This window comes from Panthera tigris, chromosome A3, assembly GCF_018350195.1.
Source record: "Panthera tigris isolate Pti1 chromosome A3, P.tigris_Pti1_mat1.1, whole genome shotgun sequence".
NCBI lineage: Eukaryota > Metazoa > Chordata > Mammalia > Carnivora > Felidae > Panthera > Panthera tigris.
The window spans coordinates 80,050,474-80,069,465 of NC_056662.1; the positions used below are offsets into that span (position 1 = coordinate 80,050,474).

Genomic DNA, 18,992 nt, shown 5'->3' on the forward strand with positions numbered 1-18,992 from the left:
AAATTTACCTTGATATACAGTAGCTTACTAGTGGCAAAGAGGAGGGCATAAAATTTAGCTACAGGTCAAAGAAAGATACAGCTTACTGTTTTATAATCTTGTTCACTGTAGCTCTCTTATTTTCTCCTTTTTCCTCTCCTATTTTCCTCCTCCTGCCTACTCTCCAGAATTTAGCATCAGGACCATACTTTGAGACAAGTCTTGCTGCTTTTGCACTCAACTAGTTCCTTTTTTAAGGACTGTGAGGGTAGGTTAGAGGTGTTAAATTTTAATTTTTTTAAATAAAGTTTTCTTCCCTGAATAAACCCACCAAAAGACTTCAGATCTTTTTAATGGAACCCTTTAGATAGATTTCACAGAAAGTGCATCTGTGTGTACATTTTATGTGTATGTGTATAAAATGTTCATATATATAATTATATGTTTGTAGGTTTATATGTCTGTGTATATTTCATGTGTAGGCCTATCTGGCTACTTAGGTGATGGAGTAGAAATGTTAAATATGTGATTATTGAATTCTTTCTGAAACCTGAGCTCTACCAGGTTGTCTTGACTTTTGATAAAAGTTGTATAATTATAGGTTCTTTGATAGTTGGATAACACAGTTGCTCCATCCCTGCGTCTTGTGTGCACATAAGTAAATATTTAATGGTTCTTTTCTAGTACAGCACAGGTGCTTAAAATATTAATTGTGGTCAGCTAATTGTGTGGTTATTGGTACTCTTCTGAGAACAATAAGTCACAGCACCATTCTTTATTTTAGAACACTGCCTCACGTTGCTCTGATAATACAAAGGTGGACTGATTTCTCGTAAAGACATTTTAAAAATGGGACGTGACTTAGAATCACAAAAAAGTTTAGTTGTCTCTGGGGGCATTCTCAAGTAAGTCATTTATGTTCTACATTCTCAGAACTTCAGGCAGGTAGGTTAGGAGACCACGGTCCTGATTTTTTATAGTAAAAGTCTTCCCTGTTGTGAAGTAACACATCTGAAGTAAGGTCAGAATGATTGAGGGGAGGGAGATGCTGAAAAGCTGAGTTGGAAGGAGGCAACAGTGCAGGTGGCCTGGATGGGGGTGGGGAGATACCCCCACTGCTGGCGCAACTTATGCCTCACTTGTTTGTTAAGTCAGGAGTTAACAGGGATTACTTACCACTGTCCCTGTGATAACAGTGGTTCTCAACGTTGGCTGCACAATTAGAATCACCTGTAGGAATTAAAAAAACACCTGCACATGACACCAATTAAATCAGATTCTCTAGGAGTGGACCTAGGCATCAGTATTTTTCAAAGTTTCCCAGGAGATTCCAATGTGCAGCCAAGGTGGGAATCCCTGTAAAATTTGAATAAGCTACAGAGAGGATGTATTATTTAGCTACTGGCTTTAGTTAGACCTGATCAATTATAATTAACCAACTGGGAATTCCTGGTGGAAACTTAAGGTTCATTCAGTAGCAAATGTTCATTGAGCCTCAACCTTGTACCAAATTCTAACTAACTGCTAAGAATATAAAGAAAGATATGGTTGATAAAGGAGTGCAGTCTAGTGTAGGAGATAGAAATAATAGTGTAATACAGGGCATATAGAATATTTAGATACAGGTGTTTCTAGGGTATTACTGGAAATACAGTAGTAGGGGCAGATAGCTGCTTAAGGTTTAGAATATGGAATGGCGTAGAAAGGAAATGAGAAGTGGTCAAGGTTTCACAGAGGAAGTGATGAGTTAAGGGTTTATCAGGTAGAAAAGGGAGGAAAGAGGAAGTTTTTAAAGAAAGGTAATAGCATGCAATGTGAAGAGATTGAAGGAATACATGTTCAGGTATTTGTAAGTTATACAGAAAGGAAGATAGAGTTGGGTGGTAAAGTGCCTCATAAAAACAACATTCAGGAATATGGACGTTATTTTGCATGCCAGGTTGTCAAAGGGCCAAAGCAGAAGCTGGTCAGGTGTGAAACAGCTGGTAGCGTTGGAGGCTCTAGTAATCCGGACAACATGGACTTTGTTTAAAGGCATTTAATTTAGAAAGGATTTTCAAAATTTAAATTAAAAGTTAAATAAAATGGAATATTATTAAGGGAAATGAATGTGTTAAATTCAACCTGTAAGCGCCAGTTTGTTAGTACCTTCCATATAAGAGACCAGTATGGGATAATAAGCAAGGACAAGCTGTAAGATTTTATAGCATTTCTAAAGAAGTACCATAGAAATATCATTAAAAGTTGGGGTCACCTGGCGATGTGGAGATGAGAACATAATGAAAAGATTAGTAGTAATCTAGGTTAAATGTTCATTCTAACAAGCCATAAATACTTTCAAATAAGGTAGTTTATACACTTGTTGGCTACTCATTTCCTGTACTGTTAAGCTGTCAGCATTGATCATACCTTCTTCCCACCTCCATCTGTTCTTTACAGCTCCCCATCTTCACTGTCATTTGTCCTATTCTGCTTCTCTGTGTGTTGAACAAGGTTATGTTTGTTTCTGTGTTGGTTTGGATTTTAAGTTAACACTCTTGATAGTTCATACAAACTTTCTTCTGTTTCATCTTATTTAGCATTTGGTTATTGCTCCCAAAATTTCACTGTGGGAAGATTCACCAAACCAAGCTACTGGTTTTAGTTTACAGTTGTTGTCTTTAATGCCTGACCCTCAGAATTGAACTGAGTCTTGGATGGAGAACCACCAATTTTCTGTTTATACCATGCTGGTTATTATCACCATCAGAAACATTGTGCATTAGTTTAGATGACTCCCTACTTAGTCATTTTCATTACTGGAACCTTCCTCCTGTTTTTTTTTCTAGCGTTTCTTTGAGTTCTGCGACCTAAAATGAACAAGAATTAACATTTTATGATATTTATGTTGCTTTTTGCATCCTACTCCTTCCCTTAGTTAACTAGGATGTGTGCGTTGTAAACTCTTAAGTCTTCATATGCCTAAAACCATTTCTTTTCTTTTTTTTTTTTCACTCAGCAAATATTTATTGACTATCTGCTCTTTGTTAGACAATGTCTGAAACCATTTCTTAGATTAGCAGTATAAAACTCAAGGGTGACAGCTATTTTCCCTTAGCAACTTGAAGATCATTAATTTTATTGTCTTTTGGGCTTTGTTTCTGCTAACGAGAAGTTGCTATCAGTCCAGCCATTCCTTTGTTGGTAACCTGTCTTTTATGGTTTTTCTCTTTATTCTTGCTGTTTTGTAGCACAGTATCTAGCTATTAGATTTATTTTTAATTATCCTGTTCATTCATATATACTTTCTATCTAAGGACTCTCTCTTCAAGTCTGGAATATTCTTAGCCTTATCTCTTCAGTATTTTCTTTGCCATTCCCACTGTTCTGAACTTCTAGAATTTCTACTAGGTGTATGTACTTCTCAATCTGTCTTTTATGTCTCTTACCTGGTTTTAAAATATTTTTATCATTTTATTTTTCTATGCTACATTTTGGGTTAGTTACTCAGTACTTTTTCATTGGGCAACTCTCTCTTTGGACAGGTTTGTAGGTGAATCACTGGGTAAGGGATTCATGACTGGTGGCCTTTTATGTGTATATATGTATATGTATGTATTTAATTAAATGAAATAAGAGGACAGGTCATCTGCTGATGGTGACGGATTTTAGGGTAAAATAAATGACACATGGAAAGAGGTGAAGGTCACCAAGATGAGTGTACCATTCATTTCTTGGTTAAAAAGCTTTTATCTAAAATTTTTTAAAATAAAGATTTAAGGAAAATAACTGATAATCATAATCTTGATATTTTCCCCAAGTATTAAAGAGAATGCAATTGTATTAGCTGAGAACGTAAGGTTTTTGCTTGTTTGTTTTTACTTTATATTAGCAGAAGGTAAGGAAGAGGGGTCTGAGAGTTAAAAGACCTGTATTTCATATTTGGTTCTGCCAGAGATTTAAAAAAAAAAAAGTTTATTTATTTATTTATTTTGAGTGAGAGAGAGAGAGAGAGAGTGCAGGAGGGGGGTGAGTAGGGGCAGAGAGAGAGGGAGAAAGAGAATCCCAAGCAGGCTCCTCACTGTTAATGCAGAGCCCGACGTGGGGCTAGATCCCACGACTGTGAGACCATGACCTGAGCCAAAATCAAGAGTCGGATGCTTAACCGACAGAACCACCCAGGTGCCCCAGTGCCAGAACTTTTGATGAGTTATTTTGCCAATTTTTAAGCTTACAAAATAGGAATAATAGTATGTACCTTACATGTTGTTTTAGTACTGTATTGCTTTTATGAAGATCTTTGAGATTATGCAAATGTTTTGAAAACCGCAGCATTGTTCATAAGATATGAGATGCAAAAGTAGTATAACCCATAGATTTAAATTATTTTGTAAGTGTCATTTTTATGCTGTTGTCTCCAGATTAAAGTAGATAATGCGTTAGATGTATATAGCATTACTTTTTAGAGAAGATGTATGTGTGCTTTTTCTTTTGTCACCAGTTCCAAGTATTTTATTTTACTTGGTTTGTCCCAATGGATTAACTTACTAAAGGATTTTTAGAAAAACATGTGGATAAAATATTAGTCATTTAAATTAGATTACATTTATATTCAACATTTGCTATTTTTGAATAATTTAGAGAGACTTATTGTAAAAGCAACTGCTCTATGTAATGTAAAGTAGATGACATTTTTGTCCTTTTTTTTTTTTTCAACGTTTTTTTATTTATTTTTGGGACAGAGAGAGACAGAGCATGAACGGGGGAGGGGCAGAGAGAGAGGGAGACACAGAATCGGAAACAGGCTCCAGGCTCCGAGCCATCAGCCCAGAGCCTGACGCGGGGCTCAAACTCACGGACCGCGAGATCGTGACCTGGCTGAAGTCGGACTCTTAACCGACTGCGCCACCCAGGCGCCCCGACATTTTTGTCCTTTTAAAAAAGGCACCAGAACTAAACTTTGTTAATTTGATGTAAGAGAACTTAAATTATACTTAATCTTTTTCCTGTTTGACAGGCAACCAGATAAACTGGTGGTGGTTTGGACAAGAAGAAGCCGAAGGAAGTCTTCGAAGGTTTGTCTCTTTTCAAAATTTCGTACCCAAATGTTGAATTTAACTTTTAGTTAAATTATTAAACTTCCGTACTCCCATTGTAGATTTTAAAATATTACTTGACATGTTGGGTTATTTCTGATGATCTACTACTAAAATGGTTGATTAGGCATTTTGATTGTGTAACTGCAGTTCTGTAAATGGGAGCCAGATACCTGAGTTTTGATCTTGGATTTGGTAGCCTTGGATAACATCACAGTTATCTAGCTTCTCTGTACTAGTGTATTTATGAATTAATGATTAACTAGGTAACACTTACAAAATTGTACCTGAGATTATTTACTCAGATTCCAAGAGGATGAAGTTAGGGCACACTTAAGGAATGGTGAGTTCTTGGAGTCCATTGCTGGGCTGCAGTAGAAAAGGAGTTGGGTTTTTCAAAGATTTTAATTAAAAAAAATTTTTTTTAATGTTTATTTATTTTTGAGAGAGAAAGAGACAGAGCATGAGCAGAGAGGGGCAGAGAGAGAGGGAGACATGAATCTGAAGCAGGCTCTGGGCTCTGAGCTGTCCTCACAGAGCCCAATACAGGGCTTGAACTCACAAACTGTGAGATCATGACCTGAGCTGAAGTTGGATGCTCAACCGACTGAGGCACCCAGGCACCCAAAGGTTTTAATTTTTTGCACTTATAGCTTTGTGGGGAGTAGAACAGAATTTTTAAAATGTTCAGTAACAATTCTGCAGATACTTTAAAAATTCCATTCTGTAAATAAGTATGAATGTATTTCTATAAGCACATAATAATTATAAGCATGTTAAGGATGTTGGTTTTTCCATAAGTAGTCCTGTGTGAGGAAAAAATTTATTCCTTTTAATTAAAATTAAATCAAGTTTAAATTTCAGAATTTTTAATATTTTTGTGGTATCTTGTCAAATTTTATTGTGCTAAAATTACATATAGATCTTAATTATACAATTTAAGTCAATATATACTTGTGTAATTAGTACTCCTAATAGCATATAGACTATTTTCGTCACTTTTTCCTTTGTGTCCTCCTCTGGTTAATTCCCAACTCTCAGAGGTAACCACTATTCTGATTTTTCTGTCACCATACAGTAATTTTGCCTGTTTTTGAATTTCATTTAAATGGAATCATACAGCAGTACTGTTTGGTGTGTGGTTTCTTTTGTTCAACGTAATGTTTTTGAGGTTTATTCATGCTGTTGTGAATATGGTAGTATTCATAGTAGTAGTATTGATTGAATCCAGATAGTAAAATCCAAACATATGTGGCTATAGGTTGATTTTTCCCAGAATGCATATTTTCTAGAAAGAATTAATTCTTGTACTACTGTCAAATTGTGGCACTCTTAATATTTTAAATCCCTCCTGGATATTTCAGAATCATTGTGTTTCCTCTTAAAATATTATAGATGTAGTTTTTTTGAAAAAAATTTAAGAACCCACCATGTGTTAAAGCAAGTGCATAGTATGTTCATACATATGTGAAATGCTGTGTTATAAGTTGTACAGACAGCTAAAGAAAAGGGGGAGACTTAAAAATCAGTGTCAGAAATTATGAAAGAAATGATTACAATATTATTGTAAAAGTTAAGCAGGTAACTTTTTTTAATCTTAAGAAACTTGAAATACATGACATTTTGGAATTCTTTAAAACACACACACACACACACACACACACACACACACACAAACTTGTCTCCAGCTATTTTTTATTAAATTAGTATCAGTTATACCAAAACCAAAGACTAGAACCATTTTATTTCTTCTGAAAGATACTTCTGTTTTCTGATGGTTTTCCTTTAAGATATACATTATTTGCTGCTGAGTCCCATTGAAGTCACTGAGGGAGAAAAAAAGATCTCTGCAACCATTGGGCAGAAAACATTCTAGTTTTTACTTTTAACTATGTTTTTGGAAAGAGTTTGAGTTGCATAGTAGTCAATTTGGTTTTTGTCATCCATATAGCTTATTATTTCTCTTTCCTGATTCTGAGTATACCTGCCTTTTTTTATATTGATTGATAGATTGAAACTTATAACTGAGACCCAGATAAATATCAGATTAGTGAGTAAAATAATAAGGCACACTACCTTATTTTTTTTAAATGTTTTTATTTACTTATTTTGAAAGAGGGAGCACGAGTGAGGGAGGGGCAGAGAGGGAGGGAGAAAGAGAATTCTAAGTAGACTCCGCTCCATCAGTGTGGAGCTCAATGCGGGTTTGATCTCATGAATCGTGAGATTATGACCTGAGAATCGTGAGATTATGACCTGAGCTGGAATCAAAAGTCATATGCTTATCTGACTGAGCCATCCAGGCGACCCTACCTTAATTAGTTTAAAGTTTAGTTCTTAGTTTAGTGCTCACTTTCTTTGGGCACATGTTTATCTTGATAGCTAAATATATAATTAGAACTCATTTTTTATTGAGAAAGTAGTTAACCATGGATAATCAATACAATGTGCAGCTTCCCTACCTCTTCTCCTCAAGTCATGGCATTTATAACAAAGATTTGTTAGGCTGCAGTTGATTTGTATATACTTAAATAAAATTATTTTTTGGTAAAATATATGGCAGTAGGAATCAAAGCAACTATGATAGTCCCCATAAATTATGGCAGAGTAGTATGTTGCCTTAAATATGGTTTTCCAACAGAAGTTTAAGCTCACAGAGAAATGGGAGGATTCCAAAGGGAAACCAGAGCTTTAAAGTCCTCACAAGCTTTTTGATGGCATTACCACCTTTACTTTCTTGCTCTGTGGTTGTGCTACAGCCTTTTACAATGTGCTGAGATAACAGGAGGGGCAGGGTACAGTTGGAGAGCTTTGCCTTATGGCGACAACTCTAAGGTAAACTCTACATGTGACATCTTAAACATATGGGTATATGCATTTTTATAAACCGAAAATTATCTATTTAACAAGTGACAGCTATATATTTTTAGTGAAATATTTTCATTTTGTAGGAATCACAAATAACAAGTGAATGTTTATTCTGTGTTTAGTACCATATTAGGTACAAGTCTTTTAGGGAAGGTATGACATGAAATAATTAGAAAGTAAGGCATTTTATAGAGTCAGTACCCTAAATTGAGAAATGTTACCTTTTTTATAGGTTTGCTTTGGCATGTCAAAAGATCTGTCATATGATTAAAAAATGAGAAAAATCGTATAAGGGGAACTGGATAATGTGGCCTAATCCTTTTGTACTATTATCTGTATTAGATAGATTGCTGGCAAATACAGAGACAACCTGCCTTTCTTAACTGTGCAAAGGAGCTGAATAGCTGTATGTGCGTTTCTGTGACTAATTTTTTTCTTTTTCTTTTTTTTTTAACATTTACTTATTTTAGAGAGAGAGAGAGAGAGAGGAAAGAGAAGGTGGGGGAGGGGCAGAGAGAGAGGGGGACACAGAAGCTGAAGCAGGCTGCAAGCTTCGAGGTGTCAGCACAGAGCGCCTGACACGGAGTTCGAACTCACAAACTGTGAGATTATGACCTGAGCCGAAGTAGGCTGCTTAACCGACTGAGCCACCCAGTTGCCCCAGTGCCTAATTTTTTCTGAGAAAATCTTTTCTATTACTTTCAGTGAAGACCAATCAGGGTTCTTATAGTAGTGATGTTTGCAAGTATGTGCTTCTCCTAAATCAAATTCTTAAAAACATAAATTAATGTCTCTATGGATTTGTACAATTTTTTTTTTTTTTTTTTTTTTTACAAATCTATTTTTGCCCATATTGGACTTTTCATTCTTTTTCTAGGTTCAGATTCCTGAATTCAGTTGGAAGTGAAAGTTTTAGTAAGCTGTTTGAAAATAGGAATCTTTTTTTTCGTGTTTGCTACTATGTACATCCCTGGTTTCCTTTGCAATAAAATTTACTTCATTCTGTTTTCTGCCTACCATATAATATTTCGCTAACATTATAAAGGAGGTGGTGCCAGCTACTCAGCCAGACTAATTGATGTTGTTACAGTGTCCTAACTTAGCCAGGTTGTATAGACTCTAAAAGGAATATCAGAAAACCAGAGCTCTGACTTAGTTGGACCTTTGTTGCTGGGGACAGAGATGCTGAGTGGAATGGTAAGAAAATGGCAGCATATTAGCAACTTGGGAACTAACACCCTTACATCTTCTTTTAATTAAAAAAAAAAAAGATTTTAGTTTGTTAACCAGATTTTATTTTTGTTTGTTCAGCAATCTAATTTCTATTCTGTGATCGAAGAAGGAGGATTGAAAGAGGTCATTTAGAGTGCTAGCATTAGGGTACCTGAAGAAATTATCTGATATTACTATCTACTAACTCTGCCCAGTGATCTCTGCATTCCCTGCTTTTCTCACTTTTGATATTTGTATTATCCACATAAATGTTAAGAATTTAGCGATAGAAGACTATTTTCTTGACCACTGTATGAATCAGAGATAGAGCTGGGTAAGATGTTGGTCGGGTGAAGAAATTTGAACTTGGAAATCATGTAGGTGGTTCTCCTACTGATTATTCATGTGGGTTCAGGCAAGCTATTTACTCTTTGATTGCTTTAGTTTTCTTATCTGGATTAGATCTCCTAAGGGTATCTTCAGGTCTAAAATCCATTGATGGTCATTTTTTCATTATGAATTTTACAAATACTAGGGGCGCCTGAATGGCTTAGTCAGTTGAGCATCCAACTTTGGTTCAGGTCATGATCTCGTGGTTTCTGGGTTCGAGCCCTGCATCGGGCTCTGCACTGACAGCTTAAAGCCTGGAGCCTGCTTCCAGTTCTGTGTCTCCCTTTCTCTGTCTGCCCCTTCCCAGCTTGTGCCCTCTCTCTCTCTCTCTCTCTTTCTCTCTCAAAAATAAATAAACATTAAAAAAATGGGGCACCTGGGTGGCTCAGTCAGTTGAGCGTCTGCCTTTGGCTCAGGTCATGATCTCACAGTTTGTGAGTTTGAGCCCTGCATCGGGCTCTGTGCTGACAGCTCAGAGCCTGGAGCCTGTACGGATTCTGTGTCTCCATCTCTCTCTGCCCCTCCCCCACTTGCTCAGGTGCATGCTCACTCTCTCTCAAAAGTAAATAAACATTAAAAAAAATTAAAAAAAAGAATTTTACAAATACTGTATCTTTGCTGCTGTGGCTAATGAGAAAAGTTCAGTTATTATACTCTTTTTATGTTTTTATTCTGTGGGGAGGCTATGAAAATATAATGATGGTGAGTTTGGAAAGACCAGAGGAATAGTCTGACCTACTATCACAGTACGTAAGAATTAGAATTGTCATAAATCTTCAAGATTAACTATGTAGAGTATGTAGAGTGGAGTTTTGATTAAGGATTATCTAAGGTAGGCAGAAATTTACTTTTCAAAATGGAGATTCTTGACTTTGTGAAGTTTTTGTTCTAGAATTGTCAATAGGCATATTTCCATAAATAGAGGAACAGAAGAATCTCTAGAGATATTCTTTAATCAGTAGAACTCAGCTTTTTGCTGTTGGGTATAGTGTGCTAACTGTTGTGGTCAGTGTCTACTTCCCTTTCCTTCCCTGAAGTTTTATGATTGGACGGCAATGGAGAGAGAATAGAGAGAGAATTACTAACAATTTATGAGTTGAAGTGGGGAGATGCTGCTAAACCTATCTTATGCTGGTATCTTAACTAACAACATATGATAAGATTTGAATGGACATAAGTTTCCATGATCTTGATCCTTTCTCACTTCCATTTTGTGGGTTCATATCCAACTTCTGCCACTTACTTGCTGTGTGATCTTGGGCAAGTCCGTGTCTCATTTTCCTCATCTGTTAAATTTGTTCCTTGTCACACACCTGCAGTCATATCCTCTAGCTTCTTTCTTGTTATCATGAAAGAATTATCTATGCTTCTGGCAAAGGTCAATCTGTCTCCTTTTCCTACTGTTAAGGACATGACTCTAGTAATTCTTTCTCTTTTGCATCATTCAGTTTTCCCTCTTAACTGGATATTTACCATCAGCATTAAAATATTTTTATTAAAAAAATTCTCTCTGCCATTATTTTACCACTAAAGGCAGACTAGTTTTCTCTTTCTCTTACAGCAAAAATCTCAGAGGAATTGAGTGTACTTGGTATCTTTACTTTCTTTTTTCTTATTCTTTGTTGAACCCTTTCCAATCCAGTCAGGCATTTGCTCTCATCATTCCACTGAAATGGCTCTTGTGAAGTCAGAATTGGCTTCTGCTTTCTTAAATCCTATGGTTATTTTTCAGGTCTCATTCTGTCTAACCTATCACCAAGATTTGGCACAGATTGTCTCCCACTCCATGAAACATTTTCTTCACTGGACTTTCAGGATACCACACACCTCTGGTTTTCCTTCTGCTGTACCAACCCTCTTTTGCTGATTCCTCCTCACTTCCTGGACCTGTTAATGTTATGCTCCAAGGTTCAGTTCTTGAACATTTATATTCTCTATCTGTACTCTGTCCCTTGGGATCATATCCACTCTTAAGCTTTAAGTATCACCTATGTATGGTAATGATTCCCAGATTTATTCCAGCTGCCTGTTTGAAGATCTACACTTGAATATATAATATGCACCTTAGATTTAATGTGTATAAAACAGAGTTCCCAATCTTACTTTCCAAACCTGCTCTTCTTGCAGTCTTGTTTTGTATCTGTTAATAGCAATTCTCTTCTTCCAGTTGCTCAAGGGCAAAATCCTTGGAATCAGCCTTGGTTACCTTCTTTCTCTCATGTAGTCTGCAGATCTTGTTGTTTCTGTCTTGAAAATATAAAGAAAAAATATATCCAGAATCTGTCCACTTTACCACTTTTCTACTACTTGAAGCCAAATCACCATCACCTCTCCCCAGGATTATTGCAATAGCTTCTACTTGGTCTTCCTGTTTCCTCTCTTATGTCTACAGCCTATTCTTGCTATATTAGTGAAGTGTGTCCTTTAAAACATAACTTAGAGCATCATGCCTTTGCTTAAAAACCTTCAGTGGCTTTCCATTTCACTCGAATTATAAATAAGTCAAAAGTCTTTGTAATGGCCTCTCAGAGCCTTATATGACTGGACCCTCCTTATTTCTCCAGCCTGGTATCCAACTTTGCTCCAACCACATTGGCCTTGTTGTTATCTGACTGACCTTTCCAGTTGCTGTTCCATCTCCTTAGAAGTCTCATCCCATGTATCTATGTATCTGATTCCTTTACCTCTGTCAGGCCTTCTCTCAAGTGTCTCCTTCTCAATGATGCCTTCTCTGACTATCCTGTTGACATTTGTTACTTTCTCTTGCCTCCCCTCCAGCCTTCTTTCTTCCATTTTTTTCTCCATAGCACTTCCTCTATCTAACATACTGTATATTTTACTTAATTATTTTGTTTGTCTGCTTCTTTCTAGTATATCGTTAACTCCACTAAAGCAGATTTTTTTTTTTTTTTTTAAACTACTCCAGTGCCTGGACAGTGCTTGGCAGATAGAATCAATTGTATGCGTGAATCAGTGAGTGAGTCAGTGAATGAATGAATGAATGAATGAATGAATAGTAGCTACCTCATAGGGTTCTTATGCTAATTAAATGAGTTAAACATAAGTAAATTTCAAACTTGGACTGACACTTAGAAAGTACTCCATAGTGTTAGCTTTCATTATCACTTTCATGGAGTGTCCTGCAGCTCATAGAAAAGAAAACGGAGATGTCTTGGCATACCTAATCTTCCATCAGCTTTGACTGGAAATGCCACCACAAAGAAAGAACTATAGTGATGACTTCCAAATTTTGGGAGGTCCTTAGGGAACCACAATAAACCAGATTGACAAGGAAAAAGAATCTTTAAAATTACAAGTGCTAGAAATATTAACTCTATAAAAACTGTTTTCTTCTTTACTTGTCCCAAATAAACATTACAGTTTAATGGGAAATGAACTTAAATGCAAAGTATGCACTTTGTTTTTCCTTTTAAAGAATGAATTTGCCTTTAAGTTCCTAGATCAAAAAATATATTTTTTTAATGTTTATTTATTTTTGAGAGAGAGAGAAAACAAGTAGGGGAGGGGCAGAGAGAGAGGGGTACACAGATCTGAAGCAGGGTCCAGGCTCTGAGCTGTCAGCACAGAGCCTGACACAGGGCTTGAACTCACAAACCATGAGATCATGACCTGAGCTGAAGTTGGACGCTTAACTGACTGAGCCACCCAGGTGCCCCGATCACAAAATAATTTTTAAAATATTTCTCCTAAAAAATTTTTATCCAATCACAAACAGTAGCTTTTGAAAATATGAGACACCTCATTTTTGCGTATTCTTGCATGTGATGGTGGGAGGGAGATAGTGAAATTTTGGTTACAGATAGTAATCTATAGCTATCATGTGATAGAACTGTCATGGCCCAACTTTAATGCTTGAAAAATCTAACTTGATTAATCTTTTTTGTTTCAAGGAGACTACAGATCTAATAGATAAACAGTGTCAATAAATTTTTGTAAATTATTAACATTGCATTTCCTGTACTTCATATTAAAGCCATTATTTTAACTATTCTGGTAGGCTCATAGCTGGCAACCTGGAATAAAAAATCCATACCGTGGTGTTGTAGTGTGGCCTGTTCCTGAAAACATTGAAATCACTGTGACACTTTTTAAGGTAAGTTCCATTTTTATAATTTATGCAACTTATTATTTTATAATCATGGTTCTAAATGACAGAATATTTCAGTATTCGTTGTTCTATATATTTGGGTCCAAATATATAGAATATGCATTGTTTTTGTGGATATAGCAGTTTATATCAATACAAGTTCATGAGGGTATTTCATGGTCTATGAAATCAGAATAATTTGGGAGTCCTTTTCAACTTGTTAACAATTTTGAGATCAGTTGAAATACTTCTCTTACTACTTCCTATAGTCTACCCACAGGAAACTTAAAAAAAAATTTTTTTTAATGTTTCTTTTTGAGAGAGAAAGAGAGACAGAGCACGAGGGGGGGGAAGGACAGAGAAAGAGGGAGACACAAAATCAAAGCAGGCTCCAGGCTCTGAGCTGTGAGCACAGCCCAAAGCGGGGTTCAAACTCATGAACTGAACCATGAGATTGTAATCTGAGCCAAAGTGGGATGCTTAACTGCCTGGGCCAGCCAGGCACCCTACCCATAGGAAACTTTAAAGTGCTTTATCGTAGAAAGTGAGGTTTGTGGGATTCTTTAGTCCTGAGCCTCATTTTGTTAGCCCTAATTGACTAATCAGAAGATATGTTTTAAAATTAGTATTCAATAAGTATTTTAGGGGCACCTGGGTGGCTCTGTCGGTTAAGCGCCAGACTCCTGCTCAGGTCATGATCTCACAGCTCGTGGATTCGATCCCTGCGTCAGTCTCTGTCCTGACATCTCAGAGCCTGGAGCCTGCTTCAGACTCTGTGTCTACTTCTCTCTCTGCCTCTCCCCTGCTTGCACACTCTCTCTCTCTCAAAAATAAACATTAAAAAAAATTTTTAAAAACAAGTATTTTATTTATGTTAATGTAAGAAGAGAAATTTTAAATTGGTATTTGATAAATATCTTAATGACATTAATATTTTACAAGTACTGTAGCTTAAAAGCAAGATTCTGGTTGTAAATTCAAAGGACAGATCCAAAAACATAGCTGTGTGTATAACTACCTGCCTGTTATACATACATGTTTTTTTTTCTTGAAAGTCTTCCATATTTCTTGAAACATTACAAAGTAGTCCTCACTGAGTTCCCATTAGGCACTAGAATGTTTACTTTCCTAACTCCTTACCTGCTTCCCCAAAATGGTGGGGAAAGGTTTCATTTTAGCCTTTTTGAAAGTGGTAAAATTAGAAAACAATGCTTAATTTCTTCTTTGAATCATTCCGGTTGTGTTGAAGTTACTTTTGCTGGACAGAAGGAAGAAAGACATCTCATTGAGCATAATTTAATAATGTAAAGTTTGTGAAAATCCACTAAATATTTAAGGACATGAAATTTAAGTAGAGAAACATTATATGGCTTAGCATGAAATCAGTGTGTAAAAAAGTCCTTTTAATTTTGTGATCTAATTTATTAATACATTTATTCAGGAACTACTGCAGAGATCAGTAAAACAGAAGAGTGTGATGAATGTTAATATACTAACTCGTGAATGGAATACTACTTTTAAATGCTCTGTATTTCACAGATATCTATTTTACAAAAGATTTTTAGCACTTTATGTTTTATAGTCTTGATATTACTGTTATTGACGTTATAACATTGCTCAATCGTGCTTGTCATATATACACATACTTAATTTTCCCAGAGAGAAATAAGGGGTGAGATAGTCACTACTCTTCCTTTTTTCAAGGAGGTTCAGGACTATCTGATAGTCCTTTAGTCAGCTGTACTAAAAGCCTGTTAATTAAACTCCCTTTATCCATATATCTCTTACTGGAATGGTACAGTAAGCTTAGTAGGTAGCAGCAAGACCTTTGGAACATTTCCTATCATTCTCACACAGCAACCCCAACCAAGGTTGTATAATTATCCCTTTTGTACTGATAAGGAAACTGAGACTAAAGAAGAACATGACTTGCTAAGTCACAGTGATTTAGCCCTTCTTCTTTCCTTCACATTGTACATCCTATTCTGTAATAAAAAAAAAAACAAAACTGCTATGAATATAGATTACAACAGCAAGATCTCCGACATGCTTGAGGAAGACTTTTAAGTAATTTTTTGAATATTTTAATTTGATTTGCTGTTTACACTAGGAAAGAAAACGAATGGACATAGTTTTACAACTTGAAAAAAATGATGATAGAGAGTAAGGGGTTAGAATAGGGCTGATAAATAATTGACAGCCATGTGTTTGGGAAAAGGATGTGTACTAGCTGAGTGATTCTGAGTTGAAAGTGGCTGTTGAAATGGGTACTTGGAGGATTAAGAGATAAGTGTTGTTTTCAAGTACCGATGAGAATGTTCAGCATATCCTTATCACTGAACTTTTATGACTTTGAGTTTTAGTCTGTTGGAAGAAGAACTAATAACCATTTCTCCCCAGTTTGTTGTAGTAAACATTTTTGGTTAATTGTGATATTGAGGCAAACTTGCAACCATTTTAAATATTAAAACAATATTTTCAGTGGAGGCTTTTATCTCCCCAACTCCCCCTCTCTCCAGATTTCTAACAGAAGGGCAGAATGATAAAACAACTTTTTATTCCTTCAGTGTAATTTTTGGATCTTGCTTTTGAACAGCATTTGAAATATTCAAGTGGAAAACTTTTTCATATTTTCCTCTCTTTTACTTTTATTAAAGTCTCACAACTCATTTAATCTTGAAATTTGCAAGTGGGAAAGGACTGCTCTGAACCCTTTTTGTCCTAAGTGTGGTTGGTATCCACAGAAGTGTGCTCATAGACAAAATGCTTTTGCAAAAAGTTGTATGTTTCATTTTCCTACAACTTGACCAGATACTAATTTTTTTACTCTGCATGTTTGTTTTTGAAATTTGAATTAGATTGAAAATAGCTGTTTCTAGTAAATGAAAAAAAAAAAAAAACCTTTTAGGGTTTTGAAAATAAAAATGGTTCTTTGAGCCATTTTCAGTTTTTCTCTTTACTGCAGCGGTAAGGTAGGAGATTCTAGAGGGTAGAAAGTAGGATACAGAGAAGACTTAATTGATACACGCTAGAAGCAATTTTCATTACAGATGTTTTTGTCTGATCAATAATATAAATAGTTAATTGTGTGTATATATGCCATTTTAAAATGGCTTGAAAATGAACATTACTTTTGCTCTTTCATGTCTTTTTACTGACTTTGACCTATCAAACGTGTCCCTTGGTCCCACTGAAACTATTCTTTTAGGAGTAATACGTTGCCTGTGTTTTTAAAACATGTTTCATCTGGGGTGCCTGGGTGGCTCAGTTGGCTAATCATCTGGCTTCGGCTCAGGTCATGATCTCACAGTTCATGAGTTTGAGCCCTGTATCAGGTCTCTGCTGTCAGCACAGAGCCAGCTTCAGATCCTCTATCCCTGTCTCTCTCTACCCCTCCCCTGTGCTTTCTCTCTCTCCCTCAAAAATAAATAAACATTAAAAAAAACTGTTTCATCTCCTTTGAGAATTAATGTATGTCATATATAAGGCAGTGTTCAGTATTTGTCAAATTATAAGATATAGTCATTAATTCATTCCTCAAATATTCTTGAGAGCCTGCTGTGTGCCTGGTACTTTTCTAGGTCCTGGGGACAAAGTAGTAAAACTGAACCAACAGCATAACTAAAAATCAGACAGACCTGGATCGTAACATAGTTTTAACACTTACTGGTTGTTCACTGTGGGATGGGACATCTTTGAGGTCTCAGTTTTCTGTTCTTTTAAATGGTAATAAAAATACTACACATTTCATAAGTTGCTGTGATGATGAAAACACTTAGCACAATAACTGGGGCAGTGTGTGCTTAGTAAATATTTATTGTTATTAATTATATTAGCTGTGCTGAAACTCTGCTGTGTTCCTCAACAAAATGGTGGGGTGGGGGAGGGAGGGCAGGCAGCAAGGTTGGTAAGATGTCTCTTTCCTCTGCATTGTGATATACTTTATTAGTTGGTCTCTAAAGTAGCACTGTTTATGACCTAAATCACTCATGGAAAAGTTCCTTCAGCCTTTATTTACGGTATTCTCTCTCCATAAACCTAGTTTGTGGACAGGGCCAAACTGAGGAAACAAATATCAGGTAGAATTTTCTACCTGTCTTTCTCTTCTAGCCTTTCCTACCTCCCCTCTGCCCAGCACCACAAAAGAAACTCCTTTTTGACAGATTTTTTTATCCCATTTGTGTGGATTTACTCATAGAACTAATTGCCTCACTACAGCTCAGAATTAGCCAGCCACCATGCTTTAATGTGAAAAATAAGTAAACAGAAATAAAGAACTAACTAAGGAGTTTGGAATTTATCCCATAGGTGGTGGGTGTCATTAAAGAAATCTGAGTTGGTACCAACACGGTCAGAACTGTGGTTTGGGAGAATAATCTGTGTATAAGATTGATTGGAGGGCAGAAAGACTGAATGTCGTAGTCACTTTTATCTTGAAATAGCTGAGGCACAAAATGATAAGAACCAAAACTCAGCTGTGGCAGTAGAAGCAAAAGATTATTAATAGACTAAAGTGGAATCAATCATGAATAAGATGCTTCCCTATGAGAAGCATGTGGGACCTAAACCCCATTAAAGGAATAGCAGAGCCCATTTTCCATGTATGTGTACTCCCTCATTCTTAGAGTGGAATGTTGAGCCCAAAGCCTGCTGTATTTAAATATTCTCTCATCCTCAATACCTCCATCCCTGTGCCTTCTCTAATATGTGGAGTTGAATCTGAATAAGTAAATGCACATAGATGTGACCCCACTGCTTTTCTTTTATGTCTTATACTCCATTGCTTTTGCCTTTACTTATTTGAATATCTGTGGAAATCTGTACTATCCCACCTAGCATAGATGCCTTCTTTCTCATAAAACTTTCCTATGTATTCCTGTAAGTGATGTGTTATTTTCTTTTTATTTATTTTTTCTTTCTTTTTTTCTTTTTTAATTTACATCCAAGTTAGTTAGCAAATAGTGCAACAATGATTTCAGGAGCAGATTCCTTAATGCCCCTTACTCATTTAGCCCATCCCCCCTCCCATAACCCCTCCAGTAACCCTCTGTTGTCCTCCATATTTAAGAGTCTCTTACGTTTTGTCCTCCTCCCTGTTCTTATATTATTTTTGCTTCCCTTCCCTTATGTTCATCTGCTTTGTATCTCAAAGCCCTTATATAAGTGAAGTCATATGATACTTGTCTTTCTCTCCTGACTAATTTCGCTTAGCATAATACCCTCGAGTTCCATCCACGTTGTTGTGAATGGCAAGATTTCATTCTTTTTGATTGCTAAGTAATACTCCATTGTATATATGTATAACTGATGTGTTGTTTTCTAACCTGTGGTGAAACCATGTATTTCTTTTCCCATATTTA

The 18,992-nt window shown here is 36.1% G+C and overlaps 1 protein-coding gene across 18 annotated transcripts in view; it reads left to right on the forward strand.

Moving 5' to 3' along the window:
• The window catches only part of EHBP1 (EH domain binding protein 1), a 368,736-nt gene that overhangs the window by 97,859 nt on the left and 251,885 nt on the right, over positions 1–18,992 (forward strand). For all 18 annotated transcript variants that reach the window (XM_042981497.1, XM_042981498.1, XM_042981500.1 and 15 more), the window contains 2 exons: positions 4,976–5,033; positions 13,543–13,638. In XM_042981497.1, the coding sequence (XP_042837431.1) occupies positions 4,976–5,033; positions 13,543–13,638 (154 nt within the window). The remainder of the gene's footprint in view (positions 1–4,975; positions 5,034–13,542; positions 13,639–18,992) is intronic.